General features: G+C 50.8%; 1 protein-coding gene across 3 annotated transcripts in view; it reads right to left on the minus strand.

Moving 5' to 3' along the window:
* The window catches only part of RAB37 (RAB37, member RAS oncogene family), a 35,468-nt gene extending 17,101 nt beyond the window's left edge, over positions 1-18,367 (minus strand). For 2 of the 3 annotated variants that reach the window (XR_009557197.1, XM_035104393.2), the window contains exons 1-2: positions 18,174-18,367; positions 10,153-10,263 (exon numbers count right to left, since the gene is read on the minus strand). Coding sequence is in view for 1 of the 3 variants with exons in the window: in XM_035104393.2 (XP_034960284.1) it covers positions 10,153-10,263; positions 18,174-18,281 (219 nt within the window). In the remaining 2 variants the exon portion in view is untranslated. The remainder of the gene's footprint in view (positions 1-10,152; positions 10,264-18,173) is intronic. The other variant, XR_009557198.1, reaches the window with a different exon arrangement.

The following is an 18,367-nucleotide window of genomic DNA, read 5'->3' on the forward strand; positions in this document are numbered from 1 at the left end:
AGTAAAAATGCATCCTTAAGGTGAGGTGTCAGAACTCCCGAATGGCGATTGGCGCGTTTTCTTCCAGCACCACAACTTTGGCAGACCCAACCTCTTCCCCCTACGTTTGCGTCGCAATTCGGGAGTTGGGGGGATTGGCCTCCCCCCCGTGCGTCCAACTTCCTGTCCCACCTGAGGCATGGGCTCCACAACCCTGCCTGAGCCTCGGACACCACTTCCTGACTCTCCGCTGGAGGCAGAGCTCTCCTTACTCTCTCCAGCGCTTGGTGATGGGCTGGAACTTAAGATGGGAGGGACTTCCCTGTATCCCTTGTCCCTCACATCCACCCCCCTCCCAGGCTCCTCTCTCCCCCTCCCTAGTGGCTCTCTGCTTGCTGGGGACGAGTGAAATCCCAAGAAGTCAGTGGCATCCGAGCCTGTGGGTGTGAAAATTTCCCCCCAATCCGGCGATCTCTCTCCTTCCCCCTGAGAAGACGGAAATCCCAAGAAGTCAGTGGCATCAGAGCTGGTGGGAGTAAAAATGTTCTGCCAGTCCTCTCCTGCCTCTGACGTCGTCGACCTCGGTGAAACCCACACCTCTTCTTCCGTGTCCTCAAATTCCGCTTCCCATCTCCATGGGGAGCTGCTGCCTGCTATCCCTTCCTCCTGCTCCTCCCCCTCTCCCTCCCTTTCCATGTGCCAGGGCTTGGGCCTGTGGGGGAACAGGGCGTGGAACTCTTCCACTAAAAATTCCTCAGATACTTCCGTGGCCGGTATCCACTCATTGTGGGATGGCGGAGTGTCCTCCCATGCTATCAGGTACTCCAGCCCTCTCACCCCTCTCCTTGAGTCTAAAATCTCAGTTGCCTCATTGAGCTGTCGGGCGTTTCCCGTCTCCCCCCCTCCCTCTGGAGGTTGATCGCTGTCCCTGAACCTGGTACTTTCCCTGTACGGCGACAGCAGTGATCTATGAAACACTGGGTGCACTCTCATGTCCTCCGGCAGTGCTAGCCTGAAGGCTACCGGGTTGACCTGTTGCGTGACCGTGAAGGGGCCCAGCCTCCTGGGTGCTAACTTTTTGCATCGCCCCCTGGTGGGAAGACCTTCCGAGGATAACCAAACCTTGTCCCCCACCCTGATGACCTCTCCCGGCCGCCTGTGGCGATCTGCCCCCTTCTTGTACGCTTCCTTGGCCCTCTCCAAGTGTTCTCGGAGCTGCTGGTGCACCGTCTCCAGGTCCTCTGCCCAATCCTCTGCCTGTGGGCCCTCTTCCACCTCCTCCCCCTCCCTCTCCGGGAAAGATCTGAGGTCGCGCCCGTAATTGGCCTTAAAGGGCGACACCCCTGTGGAGACGTGCACCGCATTGTTGTAGGCAAATTCTGCTAGTGGCAGGCGATCCACCCAGTCCGTTTGCCTCTGGTTGACGTAACATCTCAGGTACTGCTGCAGAATGGCGTTGACCCGCTCCGCCTGTCCATTGGTCTGCGGGTGCCGAGCCGTCGACAAGCTGACCTCCACCTGCAGGAGGTTCATTAGCCGTCGCCAGAACCTGGAAACAAATTGGCGGCCACGATCCGAAATAACTCTTAAAGGCAATCCATGCAGTCGGAATACGTGGTCCACAAACAGTTTGGCCGTCTCTTCTGCCGAGACCGCCCTGGCACACGGTATAAAGTGGCACATTTTGGACATGAGGTCCACCACCACCAACACTGCGGTCTTGCCCCTGGACGACGGCAGGTCTGTGATGAAGTCCATGGACACTACTTCCCACGGCCTGTGCGGTGTGGCTAATGGCTCCAGCAAACCTGCTGGTGGCGCTCTGACCACCTTTGCTCGCTGGCAGGTGTCACATCCCCTGACATAATCCCGAACATCCTCCCGCACCCCTGGCCACCAGAAGTGTCTCATGACTAGGTGAGTGGTTTTGTCCCTTCCGAAATGACCCGCCGTTGGGTTGTCGTGCATCTGCTTGAGAACCTTACCTCTCAGCTGTTTGGTTGGGAGGTACAGGGCTCCCCTGTAAAAAAGCAAACCCCTCCTTTCCTCAAAGTCTTTGGCCTGCTCCCTCCCCCCTCTCAGGTCTCTGAAGATGCGGGTGGCAAATTCATCCGCTGCCGTCAGTGCTGTGAGTTCTGCCTCGCTCACCACTGCTGCACCGCATGACCATGCAGATGGGGGGAAAACGTGCCTGGGTGCTGGTGGCAACTCCTCCTCCATGTACTCTGGCTTGCGGGAGAGGGCATCCGCCCTGACGTTCTGCTCCCCCGGGATGTAGTGGATGGAGAAGTTGAAGTTCGAGAAGAACTCTGCCCACCGTATCTGCCGCTGGTTGAGCACCCTGGCCGTTCTCCAGAACTCCAGGTTCTTGTGGTCTGTGCACACCTGGATGGGGTGCTTGGCGCCCACCAGGAAGTGTCGCCAGTGCTGGAACGCAGCGTGGATCGCGAGAAGTTCCCTATCAAACACTGTGTAGTTGCGTTCAGGCTGGGTCAGCTTCCTGGAGAAGAAGGCACAGGGTCTCCACTCTCTGTTGGCGTCCAGTTGCAACAGAATCGCTCCCACAGCTTTATCAGAAGCATCTGTCTCCAGGCGTAGGGGCGCATCCTGCACCACGTGGAACAGGTGCTGGTCTGAAGCGAATACCCTCTTGAGGCTTTCGAACGCTGCTTGTGCCTCTGGTGTCCACCTGAACTTCTGCTTGCCTCTCAGGCAGTCGGTGATGGGAGCCGTGACACGAGAGAAGTTCTTGATGAACTTCCTGTAGAAGTTAGCGAAGCCTAGTAGGCGTTGGGCATCTTTGCGCGTCCTGGGGCTGTGCCAGTCCAGGATGGTCTGCACCTTGTCCTTGTCCATCGCCAGCCCCTTGTCTGACAGCTTGTAGCCCAGGAAGTCCACCTCCTTGGTGTGAAACTTGCACTTCTCCAGCTTCACGTACAGGTGGTTGTCCTTCAGGCGCTGCAACACCTCCCTGACATCCTTCACATGCTGCACTGGGTCATTGGAATAGATAAGGATGTCATCCAGAAAGACCAAGCAGTTCTTGAAGAGGAGGGACCCCAGGACGTGGTGCATGAAGGCCTGGAAGCAGGCTGAGCCCCCTTGCAACCCGAAGGGCATCACCAGATATTCAAAAGAGCCCAGAGGCGTGAACATTGTGGTTTTCCATTCATCGCCCTCCCGGATCCTGATCAAGTTGTACGCCCCTCTTAGGTCTAGCTTGGTGAAAATCTTGCCCCTGCGTGCCGCTGTCAGAAGATCATCCACTCTGGGCATGGGGAAAGCCACTGGCTCTGTCACTGAATTCAGCCGTCTAAAATCCACCACCAGACGGCGCTGTTGCGTGTCTTTCTTGTCCACCCAGAAGACCGGGCTGCCCCCTGCTGCCTTGCTTTCTCTGATGAACCCCCGCTTGAGGTTCTTGTCGATGAAAGCGCGCAGATCCTCCAGTTCCTGGTCTGACATGGCGTACAGCTTGGCTGGGGGTATAGTTGCCCCTGGCACCAGGTTGATCTGGCAGTCAAAAGGCCTGTGTGGAGGTAGGTGGTCGGACTCCGCTTCGCTGAAGACCTCCTGCAGGTCCCAGTACGGCTTGGGTATCGCCTCACCCCCTTTGACGTGCATGGTGGCCACCGTGGCTATCGGAGGCCCCTCCCCTGGTTGGTGCTGCATGCAATGTTCCAGACAAAAGTCCGACCCAAACGTGATGCATCTCTGGTGCCAACTTATGGAGGGGTCGTGGCGCGCCAGCCAGCTCATGCCCAAAACGATGGGGGGGTCTGAGATGGTCGTGACGTTGAAAGCCAGTGTCTCTGAGTGCCTTCCCACTGTCATTCTCATGGGGGGGGTTTGATGAGTGATGGCCCCTCCCAGCAACTCTCTGCCATCAATGGTGGCCACGTGCAGGGGAAAATCCAGCTGCAGAAGTTGGATCTGGTGCTCTTCTGCAAAGTTTCTCGAGAAGAAGTTGGCTGAGGCACCACTGTCAATTAAGGCGAGGACTGTCAGGGGATAGCCATTTGGGAGCGTCAGCGTGACTTCTAGAACCACTCCTGCTCTGGGAGGGGTGGGCTGGCTCTGCTCCTCTCTGTGCGGGTGGGCGGGCTGGGGCTGTTCACTGCTGACTGTGCCTGGCTGCTGCCCCTTGTCTCCTGCAGCCAGGCTGTCTCGTTTCCCTGCTGTGGTGCTACGTCAGTGGGGGAAGGTACAACCGTTCCCGCCTTTCCTTGCCACTCTCTGCGATGAGGGCAGTCTCTGACGCGATGCCGGGGGGAGTTGCAGAGAAAGCAATTCCCGCCTCTTCCCTCCTTGCGTCTTGGCGCCGCCGGGGTTTGAAAAGCCCGCGCGCGCGCTCCCCCGATCTCCATCGGTTCCGGCTCTGGGCTTGGTCTGGGCGGGTCTGGGGGCGGTCCCTGGGGTGGGGTTTGGTGATGTGGTCTGTCCTGAGAGCGTGGGAACCAAGGTTTTGCTGCGCGCGTCGCTTGTTTGTCATACCATCTGGATTCCTGTCTCACCCCCACCGCTAGCGCCGCTTTGCTGAGCTGATCCATAGTCTGCGGTCTAGGACCTCTTGCCAGCTCATCCTTAACGTCTGCATGCAAACCCAGGTAGAAGGCTGATTTCACTGGCTCACTGTTCAGATCCCACCCCAGTTTGTGCACCAGCATGGTGAATTTCGCCCAGTAGTCCCTAACTGTCGATTTTCCTTGTGTTAAGTCATGAAGCTCCTGTTTAGTGGCCTCCATTTCACTGTCGCTAGCGTACATTAATTTTAAAGCTTCTAGAAATAAAGTTGCGTTCTTCATGCAAGGATTTTTTTGCGCGATGAGCGGTCTTACCCATTCCCGGGCGGCCCCCGTCAAATGTTCTATGATAAAGTAGACTCTGTGCGCGTCATCTGGGAATTCTGCTGCATGCAATTCCAGCGCATAATTTATTTCTGTCTCGAATCCGAGGTACTCCCTCGGGTCTCCGCTGAACTTGGTGACTAGGCTCTGTCCCCTTCTCACTTGGACTAGCTGCGGCTGGGGTGCCCCCCCACCTCTAGCGGCTTTCTCCTCTTCCAACTTTTTCTGCAGGTCTAATACCATCACCCTTAGCTGTTTCTCAGTCTCCTCTTTTGTCCTCACCTGGTCCACCAGCTTGTTCAGCTCCTCCTGCGCCCCTCGCGCCTCCTCCTGAGCGGCATGCAATTGCTGCTGTGCGTGCGCTGTGAGGTTCTGTAGCTCCTGCTTCGCTGCTTCGGCCTCCAGCCTCCAATGCTCAGCCTCTTGAGCGCTCATCGCTGCACTCCAAAGTAGCCAAAAAAAGATTCGGGAGTTGCTGTCAGAGGGCCTGGTATGGCTACTCTAGAGTAACGACTCCAGCATGGTCTTTTAAGGCTTTTATTAAGTGCTGACTATTTACAGTGTTCAGAGCAATAAAAATGCATCCTTAAGGTGAGGTGTCAGAACTCCCGAATGGCGATTGGCGCGTTTTCTTCCAGCACCACAACTTTGGCAGACCCAACCTCTTCCCCCTACGTTTGCGTCGCAATTCGGGAGTTGGGGGGATTGGCCTCCCCCCTGTGCGTCCAACTTCCTGTCCCACCTGAGGCATGGGCTCCACAACCCTGCCTGAGCCTCGGACACCACTTCCTGACTCTCCGCTGGAGGCAGAGCTCTCCTTACTCTCTCCAGCGCTTGGTGATGGGCTGGAACTTAAGATGGGAGGGACTTCCCTGTATCCCTTGTCCCTCACACCGCCCATCTGGCTGGGTTTTCCCAGCCACTCTGTGGCTTCAAACAGAAAAATAAAATACAATAATCTATTAAACACTAAAAGCCTCCCTAAACAGGGCTGCTTTCAGATGTGTTCTAAAAATCTGGTAGTTGTTTTTCTCTTTGACATCTGGTTATTGTGTAGAATGGAGAAGAATGGGACTACGGCTCTTCTCAGTTTTATTGCTTCTGGTGATTTTATTTGGTGCTGCATTAACTGTTGTGTCATTTGTGTTGCATTTGAGTTTTATTGTATTTTGTTTATAATAATAATAATAATAATTTCCCCAGCCACTCTGGGCGGCTTCCAACAGAAGTATTAAAATACAATAATTTATTAAACATTAAAAGCTTCCCTAAACAGGGCTGCTTTCAGATGTCTTCTAAAAATCTTTGACATCTGATGGGAGGGTGTTCCACAGGGCGGGTGCCACTACCAAGAAGGCCCTCTGCCTGGTTCCCTGCAACTTGGCTTCTCGCAACGAGGGAACTGCCAGAAGGCCCTCAGCACTGGACCTCAGGGCAGAACGATGGGGGTGGAGACGCTCCTTCAGGTATACTGGACCGAGGCCATTTAGGGCTTTAAAGGTCAGCACCAACACTTTGAATTGTGCTCGGAAACGTACTGGGAGCCAATGTAGGTCTTTTAAGACCGGTGTTGTGTGGTCTCGGCGGCCGCTCCCAGTGACCAGTCTAGCTGCCACATTCTGGGTTAGTTGTAGTTTCCGGGTCACCTTCAAAGGTAGCCCCAATGCTGAGAACAATGCAGCCCTGCACAGAAAAAGCTCATTGAGAACAGTTCTCCGTAGTCATTGGAAATAATAGAGGCAAACCATTAGGGCTCAGCACGCTGCTTTAAGTAGTTCTCAAGTCCTGTAAGAGATGTTTGGTCACAAGGTATTTTCCACTTTCCCTTTCTTGCATTAACAATGATCAATGATATAAGGCCACCCACCGATTCCCCTCTGCGTTTCCCGCATTAGGGTTACAAGGCAAATCTGGGGCTGGCAATCATCTTCTAAAATACAGCTCCTTCTCTAAAACAGCATAGATCCAGACCAGGCATAGGCAAACTCCGGCCCTCCAGATGTTTGGGACCAGTGATGATGGGAATTGTAGTCCCAAACATCTGGAGGGCTGGAATTTGCCTATGCCTGATCCAGACGCGTGCAGTCTTGCACTGTAGCACTCGTGCTTCCATATTATAGACACGTGCTATTGGACAGCAGCCGTAGGTTAGGTACGTAGACAGGGCCTGACTTCATGTTATGGGGACTGATGCAACCCCAGCCTCATCCAAGCAGAAATTCAGAGTGACGTTTGCTAAATAAGTCTCACGTTTCTTTTACCCAATGCTCCTGGAAAGTTGCATGGGAGTCTGCAACAGCCACAAACCTTCCGTGACACAGATTTAGCCCCATGACGATGGTGTGAAAAGATCTCCCTCTACTTAAACAGAATCAGAACCCGAACATTGTTTGGGGCGTGAAGTAGCACCGAGACACCTTTCCAAATCACTGTCTCTTCTTTGGGCTCATCCACACTTCCGCTTGCTCTGGACGCAAAGGCAAAAACTGCTTGGACCCAAGTCTAAGCACAGGAGCAGAAAACTGCTCGGACCCATGCTTTCCAGGCATGAGAGAAGTGGAAGTGTGAAGCCTTGCCAAGGCCAACATTACGGATGACTCTGATATCTCATTCTTCATAATGCGTTTCACAAAATGTGGGGACGGGTCATCGCTCAGCGGCCGAGCATCTGCCTCGCGTGCAGAAGGTCTCGGGTTCAATCCCCAACATCTCCCCTGCCTGAACCGCCCCCCACAAGAGCAGCTGCCAGTCACTGTAGGCAAGACTGAGCTATATGGGCCAACCGTTTGATTCAGTATAAGGCACCTTTGTACGTTCTACGTTTCTATACCATATTATGCATCCAAAGAATGTCGTGATAATACAAACCAATGATACCAATCCCGGGAGAAGTGAGAATGAGAAACAGCACATCTAAGACTAGCTAGTTCAGGCAACATTCCCATTCAGTACCTTTGTCTCCACAAAAGCAGGAAATTTCTGAGGAATGGTAATGGGAAGCACCCCCCCCCAAGTCATCATATGCATGGGCATAGCCAGGATTTATATTGGGGGGTGCACGACAGCCACTTGTCACCATCCTCTGCCTGGTTCTGTCTAATATCCCAACCAATCTGGAATGAAATGTCTCAGTAACAGTTGTTTTGAATTACTTTCTTTTGACCCAGAAAAAATCTGTCAAAACCTTTCTACAATTTCTACTTTTAGTTAAGTATTTTTATTTAGTTTCTTGATTTAGGGAGGGGACAGTTGCACCCCCCCCACCCGTCCCCTGGCTACACCCATGTGCATGTGCTTATTAACAAGAGTTTTTGTTTGCTATAAAATAATAATAATAATAATAATAATAATAATAATAATAATAATAATTTATTTGTTTATACCCCGCCCATCTGGTTGGGTTTCCCCAGCCACTTTGGGTGGCTTCCAACAAAATACTGTACAGTATTAAAAATACAATTAAACACCAGACACTAAAAACTTCCCTAAACAGGGCTGCCTTTTTGCACGTTTCAGAAAGCAGCGTGCCTCCGAAGGGCTTAACTGCTCTATAATTTAAACGAAGAAGGGGGTGAATGGGTCTGTTAAAGGAGAACTTCTCCCCTCAGAGTGTTGTAGCGGCAGGAGAGGTTGCAGCCCCCTCCCACAGATCCATTAGAGGCACAGGAATCCTACGCCAGGTGGAATAGGACAAATGTACGGCTTGCTCATGCAATATTCAGGCAATGTGGTAGTTGACAATTGCTTCCATATGGTTAGGGTCCCAGGTTACAGCACTGATGTATTCAAGCATTGACTCCGCCAGATAGTATGGGTTCTTTGTAATGTCAGGCAGGTGTCACCAGCATCCAGGGAACGTGGAAAACTGGTAGCAGAATGCTGATAGGATCTAGCCCAAAAAAACACGACCAATGCTGTTTCTGCTGCAATCTGGAGCCTCCACCACATAGAAGCAGGTTTGCAGTACAATATACAAGATAACTTAGTCATTGGATGAAGATGGTCCCGGTAAATCTGTCTTTCTTCTGATCTGGCTTGATTTGGGAAGGTGGGGTTGGTTAAATGCCCTTTGATTTTCATGTGTTCTGTAACCCTGATTCCTCTGACCTACCTTCCCTGGATTCTGTTATGTTCTTCTCTCACCTGCAGCATCCAGAACGACACACACAGATAGCCCAAGATGATTTGGTGCCTGGAGCAGAAAATCCATACACTCCACCTCCCCAATAGGATAAAACCATAGTGATAAAATAAATGACACTTTGGATCCTTAAAGCTTTAGATTCCTAAAGCAAACATGTGAAACTGCACAAGAGGATAGGATACCACTATAACAGAGGTCAGCATGGTAAGTTATCCAATACAACCAGGGCCAGATTTAGGTTTGATGAGGCCCTAAGCTACTGAAGGTAATGGGGCCCTTATATGTCCAGCTGTCCTTTGTCAACAACAAATTGTCGCTGTTTTTGTGTGTGTTGAATATATGCTATATGGTAATTTATGGACCTAAGAGGTATCTAAAGCCATTTGCACATAACAAAATATATATTTTATCAAAGTAATTGTTGAACTGAAATACAATTAAGAACAAGTATATTAATAGTGAAATACAATTAAGAAGTACCATAGTATATTTTTTTGGGGGGGGGGCAAGAGAGTGGGGCCCTAAGCTATAGCTCGTTTAGCTTATATGTAAACTAAACCGCACCCTAGTTGGAAAGAATGAATGCTTTGAACACATAATATGATGACCTGCCTTATCAATGGAGGATCTAAAAAACACTTGCGTAAATTAACTTGAGTTGGTCCAGTAAAGCTTTATGCCGTGTCTACTTTGGCCCTTATTTTACCCTTTGCTTGCACTGTTCTCATCTCAGGGCTGAGCTCCACATTGTGTTAATTGTGTGGCTTGCAGCCATGTTTCAGGGAACTTAAAACAACAACAACATTTTGATCCTAGGTGTAGGGGGCTCAACATTCCATTGGGACTGCAACATAGAGGGGACGGGGTGTTTCCTACCCAGCTACTATCCTAGTGGAAATCCCCTCCCTGCTCTGCAATTGGTCCTAATAGGAGCTATGTATTCCCATCACTACCAGCAGCGTGTGTGGCAGAGGGGTGGGGGGTAGCGATTTTAACTGGGATCACAGCAGAGGAGGAAAGGGTTAGATCACCCCTCCCTGCATGCTGCAACCCCAATCACATAAGATTACATTATTTTTTAAAAAAATCTATGCAATTAACATAATCTCAGTAGGGGCAGCCATTCCCTGCGCTGTAATGGAAGCATCTCTCTGCATTCGTTGGCAGCTGTAGTGCTCTCACCCGGAAGTCTATGCCGACAGTGGCTATGAAGGTCCCAGAGAGGAAGGCCCCATCTTTGAACTGGATGAGGAAGCAGGTTTTCCCCACGCCTGAATCTCCAAGCAGCATCACCTACAACATGGGGTGCAAAAGCCCATTAATAGTGCAAGGGACAGCACATATCTTCGGTGGGAGCAGGGAAAGAGGAGGAGCAGAAGGAAGAGCTGAGTGCTCTGAGGTCCAGGGCTGGGCAGGGATGCCAAGCTCAAGCGAGCACAAGAGCAGGCTGCTCTTTGCTGTTTCAAGAGTCAGATTCACTTCCTGGCTGATTGCTTGGCTCCTGCTGTTACATAATGGGCCAATGCCCTATTGTTTGAAGACCTATTTTATTTAAGTTCCACTTAAATAAGCTTCCCCCCTGGATCGCTAGATCGTGGGGAAATCTAATCTAGCAAGCCAGGAGGTCAGCCAACAACTGCAAAACAATCATAGGAAAAACTTAATCTTCACTCTCGTGTTAGCTCCCCCACCAGACCTCTCTGGCTCAGCCTCACAATGTTGACAGTGGCTATTCCTCAACATGGGACGCATGCAACAGAATGCTGTCAGCTCCTTGAAACCTGTTAGCTTCCCGCCTGCCTTAGTGATACTGTAAGCTTGCAAGCGATGGTCTGGGGCTTTTTGACCAAGCCATGGTCCCTCTGGGTTCACTGTAGGAGGCAATGTGGCTCTAAATACCATCTGCTGGGAATGACAGGTGGGCAGAGTGCTGTTGCATTCAGTACTAACTTCTGGGCTTCCCACAAGCATCAGGTGGACCACTTTGAGAAGAGGATGTTGCGCTATGGATATTGCCCTGATCTAACAGGGATCTTCTCATGACCTCCCAAGAGGTCCTAAGAAGTCTTCCTACCTTCCATGCTGTCTCAAGAACTGTGCATGTAATCTTCTGCCTGTAGGTGAGCAATCTTGAGGGGCACCAAGCCCACAATTCCCTGGAGTTCCAGGCCTCTCTTGCACATTTGTAATCATCTCTTCTTTCCCAGGATGACTAGAAGGTTATAAACCATCTTCCCTGACTGGTTGCCCTCATTTCCATGACTTCTACTATTTTGCCACTGTTTCCCCTCTCCTGACCGAGAGAGATGGCCTGGCCTGGCCTGGAGCCACTCCAGCTGCCAGCTACTACTGCAACTGCTTATTCTACAGGCAGAACACTTTGTCTCAGTTTATTCAAGCTGCAAGCCACATGCTTCAGTTCCTGCTTTTGCTCAGCCATCTATCCACCTTAGGGATACAGGAGATCTTTGATTCAATACCTGGAATCTCTTGGTAGGGCTGGGTCCCGCAGAGCCACTTCCAGTCACCGTAGACCAGGACTTCCAAAACTTGGGTCCCCAGCTGTTTTTGGACTACAACTCCCACCATCCCTAGCTAGCAGGACCAGTAGTCAGGGATGGTGGGAATTGTAGTCCAAAAACAGCTGGAGACCCAAGTTGTGTAAACCCTTCTATAGACAGTACTGAGCTAAAGGCAGCTTCCTATCTTCCTTAAATTCACCTCGGGACTGTCTTTAGGCACCTTCTTTTACGGCGAGAGAACCAGATACAAACAACCGATGGAGCTGTGCAGGGCGACATATTTAACTTTGGTTTTGAATATTCTGCATTTTTTTTAACTGCAGACAAGGCTGTATGAGGCTTAAAGGTAAAGCTAAAGGGACCCCTGACCATTAGGTCCAGTCGCGGACGACTCTGGGGTTGCGGCGCTCATCTCACGTTATTGGCCAAGGGAGCCAGCGTACAGCTTCCATGTCATGTGGCCAGCATGACTAAGCAGCTTCTGGCAAACTAGAGCAGCGTACGGAAACACCATTTACCTTCCCGCCAGAGCAGTACCTATTTATCTACTTGTACTTTGATGTGCTTTCGAACTGCTAGGTTAGCAGGAGCAGGTACCAAGCAACGGGAGCTCACCCCGTTGCAGGGATTCGAAACACCGACCTTCTGATCGGCAAACCCTAGGGCAAGGCATCCCCAAACTTTGGCCCTCCAGATGTTTTGGACTACAATTTGCATCTTCCCCAACCACTGGTCCTGTTAGCTAGGGATCATGGGAGTTGTAGGCCAAAACATCTGGAGGGCCAAAGTTTGGGGATACCTGCCCTAGGCTCTGTGGTTTAACCCACAGCGTCACCCGCTTCCCTCCACATAAAACTGTCCACAGGACCAAAGATTTTGGGGTGGACAGTTTACCCAAGACATATCTGTGATTTCAAAGAAATTCCCTACTAGGGTCAGTGCTGCTGCTCCTACTACACCCTTAGGGTTTGTTCATTGCCTTAAGCAAGCAAGTTTCCCCCCATCATGAGCAAACACCGTCTCTGTAAGCTCCAAGCCTTTGTAAACCCCTCAAGTAATCAGCAATGGCCCAGCTGGAAAACAGCACCTGCATCTCAGGTCATCTTTGGCTGGAGCCAGGTTTGTCATTGATATATGAGCAGGCTGTGATTAGGATCTCAAGTCTGTTTGCAGCAAATAGTCCCTTCGCTCTCTTCCCCTTTGCCTGTAGAATGTCCCCTAAGTGTCGCTGCATCGATCAATGCACATAGGCTCCACCAGGGCTCATAGAGGCTCCACTATGTCTTGAGGATCTCCCAGTTAAACACCTGAGAGGTACCATTACAGCACTTTACCTAGGTGATACGTGTCATGAGCTAACTCTGTTTGATCTGGGACTCCCCCCCCCCTCCAGCCGCCTCACCCATGTTGCCAGATAGCTGAGCAAACACGCAAGCCAGCATCCACTCCTCCTAAGCAAACAGACCTCGGCTTAGAAGTCCTGGTTTTGCTGGCAGCTCTGGATCAATTTTTTACACTGGGGAGAGGAAGGTGTTATCCGAGCTGCTCCTGAGGAACAAAGAGTCTTCCTCGTGGCATCTTTTAAAACTTATTTCCCAAGGGGGGGTAGCTGGCTAGTCTGATGCAGCAGAAGCAGAAAAAGAAAAAGAACAGGAAAAAAGTATTGTGTCTCCTTAAAGACTAACAAATTTCATGATGGCATAATGGGCTGCAGTCCATGAAAACTTGTGCTATAATAAAAATCTGTTAGTTTTTAAAGTGACACAAACCTCTGTTGTTAAAGAATAATAGTGATATCATCATCATCATCATCACCTTTCTTCCACAGGGTTCAAAGAGGCATACAAAGTTCTCCTTCTTCCTGTTTCATCCTCTCAACAACCTTGTGAAGTAGGCTAGACTGAGAGACAGTGCCAGGCCTCTTTCATGTCTGAGTGGGGATCTGAACCCAGGTCTTCTCAGGTCCTACTGCACCACCCTATCGTAAGCTTTCATGGACTACAGCCCAGTTTTCATCCAGTGGTCTCTAGACCACAGGAACTTCTGCCGCAATAAACCTTTCATAAAAAGAGACTCTCTTTCTTGTGTTTCCAATGTAACAGACTAACAAGAGATGCACCCCCACCCACCCTACCCTGGAATGTGTCTTTTGAAAAAATGTCGATTAGCAAGTGCTCATCCCCCTATAAAGAAAGGTTCTGCCAGTCTCCTGTGAGATAACAGCAATCTCTTTTCTGTCACTAGGGGACAAACCTACAATCAGATATGTCAGCAGCCCCTTGCAGGAAAAGCAAACAATGAGGTCAAGACTTTTGAAGTGTCTTCCGAGCTGCTCCTATTCCAAATGGATACAGCCCCGTTCCCCAAGGCACAGATTTCCACCATGAGTTAAAGAGTAGGAGGCATGCTTCACATTTACACACTGCAGAATCTATGAGGACGACTTGTCCATGGGGGAGCCAAACCCCTTCCATTTTTATGCTTATTGGAAGGAGGCAAGTCCCGGAGCACCAACTTGTGCAGAGAAGGTGCATGCAGGGAGTTGGGTTGGGGGCTGTCATTGTTCTGCTGTCTCTGTAACACAGGGGTCGCCAATTTGGTGCCTGTGGGCATACATGTGCTTGCAGAGGCCTTTCCTGATGCCCACAGTGCCCCTCCTCGTTCAGACTTGAAAAAAGCAATCTGCTGCACTCCATAGACTAGATTGTGGTGCATGTCTGGCTGCAGTGTCTGCTTCTTCATCTTGCAAATGTGCAAAGACCTGCAGAAGGTCAGGGGTGATGGGAATCTAGGGCAAGTGTTGGAGTTTGCATTGTCAGGCATCTGCCAGGGCCTGCGGCCGTCCTCCAGGGATCCTTGACCTTGCTTCTACTCCTTTGTGCCACTGCCTGTTCAGCTGCCCTCTCCAAGCAAGTGAGCAGCAACAAGAGCAAGTCACTGGCCATGAGAAGTGATCACACAAAATCAAAGAGTTGTAGAGTTGGAAGGGACTGTGTGGATCATCTAGCCCAACCCCTGCAACACAGGATTATTATTATTTTGCCCAAGTTGGGGCTCAAACACACGACCCTGAGATTAAGAGTCACATGCTCTACGGTATCTGAAGAAGTGTGCATGCACACGAAAGCTCATACCAATAACAAACTTAGTTGGTCTCTAAGGTGCTACTGGAAGGATTTTTTAATTTTGTTATGCTCTACAGACTGAGCTATCCCATGAACTGGCCCTCTGCATGGCTCCCACTATTGGTGGGACTGGTGGGGCAGAAGATAGGGCAACACTGAGACTGGTGAGGCAGCTAGCAGGTAGTGCCTCGACTGGGCGTAAGAAGGCAGGCAGGCAGGCAGGTGGGGAGCTGGTGGAGGGCAGGCCGAGACTGGCAGGCAGTGCCCCATTTCCCCATGTGAATCAGCGTCCCCCGACCTCCGCATTCAAAAGAGCTCCAGCTTACTAGAGGCTCACCAGAATCCCCAGACAACAGAAGACCTGGGCCTTGCCAGCCTTGCAATTCAGGCTGTTCATCAGCCTTCTAATGCTACTGTTTTCATAATGAGAGTGGCTTGTCAGTGGCATCCTGTAAAGGTGAAAAGACAGAACTTCCATCCCCCCCCCGGTTAGCTTTTCATGGTTCAAAGCTGGCTTCGTATGAAATTGACAACAAAGACCAAGCTGGACACCTGCAAAGAACTCCTTGGAAAGCCACAATGAAAAGCTTTGACCAGCGCCCAAATCTGTTACCAGAGGATACTGCTGGCTCTGTCTGTTAGCAGTGTTCCTCAACTGTGTGCCGGTTAACTACAGCAGCTAAAGGGCTCTGCAGTCGACCCCAGCGACCGTGCAGGGAGTATGTACTCCTCATCACTGCAGCAGAGATTTTCCCAGAGCTCACACCACAGGGCTGGGGAGAGCCACGGAGAAGCTGCATTTGAGGAAGCTAACCCCCCGGGTTCCGGTTTCCGCCTGCAGGAATGGCGGACCTGTTTTCCATCTCTCTGACCTTTGTGAGGAATTTGGCGGTTGCTAGGGGAGTAAATGGCAACCCCCTACCCTCTCCGGGGGTTACGGAGAGGGGCCGCTGGCCCGCGATGCCCCCAGACCCACTCCGACTGTTTTTGGAGTGGGGGGAGCTTGGGCTGAGCACTTACAAGGGCCAGGACTCCCGGACGCTAATCTGCATGGCGGGGATTTCCATGGTTAAAGAAGATAATTAGGCTTAAATCTATGGACATACTTCAGAAGGAGGGAAAGAAGCGCTGTTTACTGCTGAGAAATTTATGCTGCCGAGTGAGAGGAGTCAAAGATTGTACTGCATCTGGAAGAAGGATTGATGGGGACGGAGCGATAAGGGGAGTGAGTTTTTATTTTATTTTTTTTCTTCATATTGTTGCCTCGTACCTTCCCGGACGCGATGTCCTGGCTTGTTTGGAGTGAAAGAGAAGCAAAAGACTGTGTGAGTTGAACCTTATAACTGTTGTTACTGAGCATATTTTTTTTAAAGATGTGGAGTTGCCGATGAGAAAAGCCCCCCCCTAGTCGGACGGAAGGAGTTCTGAATGCGTTCGGAGGATTTATGAGCTGTGACGCACTTTAAATTGGAGCAGCGACCTGAAGCTAAGTTCAGCTATAGGGCAAGGAGATCCATTAATTTACCAAGAGTCTATGGTTTGATGTTTGGGTCTCCTGCCTGGAAAAGCTGTAAATTCTATAATGATCGTAAATTTTCATGGCCATGAGAGGAAAGCGAAAGTGATTTGAGCTTTTTAAGATGGCGCTACTTCGAATTGCTTCAACGCAACAGGAGCTCCATTAAGAAGATTTATGGGGAGGCTGGACTGATTAACTCACACAGGAGAAAGAACATCTGTGAGACTTTGTTTGATATTTATATCAGCAGCTGGGAAACAATCGTGAAAGTGGAAAACATCTATGTGACTGTAAGGGGAAGATCTGGATTATTATGAACTTGAAGGACGATTTGAACTTTAGAAAAAAGACGGCAGTGGACAGTTGCGAGGAATTCCCAATTTCTTGAAGCATGGGAACCCAAATAAAAAATTCTTTAGATGATTTGGCATAACATTCGGTCTGATTGATATATATATGTGTATAATTTGAAATATTGAATGTGATATAATTGGTTTTAATTGGAAAATTAATAAAAATATTTTTAAAAAAAAAAAAAAAAAGGAAGCTAACCCCTCTGCCCTGCATAAAGCCTCCCTCTCTCCCCCCCCCCCTGCCGCTGCTTTCATTCTGAGAAATGCATCTCCTGACCAACCTCCCCACAAACCCCACTTTTAGCTGCTTCCTCCGGGTGCGGTTTTAATAGGAACTGCTCTGTTGAAGGAAGGAGAACACTGCATTGCTGTGTCAGGAAGATTCATTTTAAGTTGCTCAAGAATGAGAAGCTGACAAGCACCCCAACCTATAACAGCCAGCTATGATGTCTAAATGGAGGCAGGGTTTAGCCTCAGTCAGAGACTGGTAGGGCCTCTGCAATCAAGGCAGTTCACCAAAGCTTAGAAACCAACCAGTGGCTGTTTTCAGTGTCATTTGCAAGCTCAGCCACCTTTACTGACAAAGTGGTGAAAGTCGGGTGACAGGTAGAAATCCAGGGTTTCCAGGCTGGAAAAGCAGCACCTGTTGAACATCTGCCACCTGTGCAGGTGTTAAAACCTTTAGCAGGTAAAAGGTACAGGAGCCAGGGCACTCAGTTGTACAGACTGGCAGCTGATTCTTACTTCAACGCTGGCAATGGAGCAGCAGGGCAGGCCATGTGGCTCAAACAGCACTGCCTGCTCTCTGCCCCATAGCATCTGCACCTGAGGCAGCCACCTCACTGGAGATCTTAAAGTCACCGCTTAGTTTTTAGAATGCAGGAAGGAGAGTGCCTCTGAGCACATGCAAATTTGCTTTCCTAGTCCCCAAATAGGGCTAAACCACTGAGCCCAGGGCTTGCTGATCAGAAGGTCGGCGGTTCGAATCCCTGTGACGGGGTGAGCTCCCGTTGCTGGGTCCCAGCTCCTGCCAACCTAGCAGTTTGAAAGCACATCAAAATGCAAGTAGATAAATAGGAACTGCTATAGCGGGAAGGTAAACGGCGTTTCCATGTGCTGCTCTGGTTTGCCAGAAGCGGCTTTGTCATGCTGGCCACATGACCTGGAAGCTATACGCCAGCTCCCTCAGCCAATAATGCGAGATGAGTGCGCAACCCCAGAGTCGGTCACGACTGGACCTAATGGTCAGGGGTCCCTTTACCTTTAGTCCCCAAATGGTTACAAGCAACCTCCACATATCTGGGATGGAGGAGGAGGAGGAGAGGGCATTTCCAGACAAGGCTGAGCCCCACCGGCACCTTTCACTTTAAAAGCTGGCAGGGGTGCCAAGAAAGGCTCCCCACTCTTTGCCCAAGGTTGCTAGCAGAGTGGGACCCAGGCACGAGCGTTTCAGAGCTGCAAAATCGCCCTTCGGGATTTACCCTAGGAGAACGACCAGTGAATAGAGGAAACTTAAAACCACGTCCCGGTGAGAGTGGGCACGCCATGTGCGCCACGACGAAGGCGAGAGGGCAGCGCCCGCGTCCCAATAGTGGAGCCCCCCTCCCCTCCGGCAGCCCCCTTCCCTTCCCTCCCCGCCACACCCACTCGCGCCCCCTGGCGCCCAACCCGAGCAGGCTCCGACCTTGCCGGCGACGTCGTAACTCCCGCCCAGGGAAGCGGCTTTTCTCAACAGCGGAGGCGCGGGGGTCCCGTTGCGCGCGGGAGGGGCGCCTGCCCCGTTGCTGATCATGGTGGCTTCAGTCCCCGGCCGGGCAGGGAGCAGGAACTACCTGCGAGAGGCTGGCCAGGTCCGGCCACGCTGCTAGTGCTGCTGCC

The sequence above is a fragment of the Zootoca vivipara genome, chromosome 2 (assembly GCF_963506605.1).
Source record: "Zootoca vivipara chromosome 2, rZooViv1.1, whole genome shotgun sequence".
NCBI lineage: Eukaryota > Metazoa > Chordata > Lepidosauria > Squamata > Lacertidae > Zootoca > Zootoca vivipara.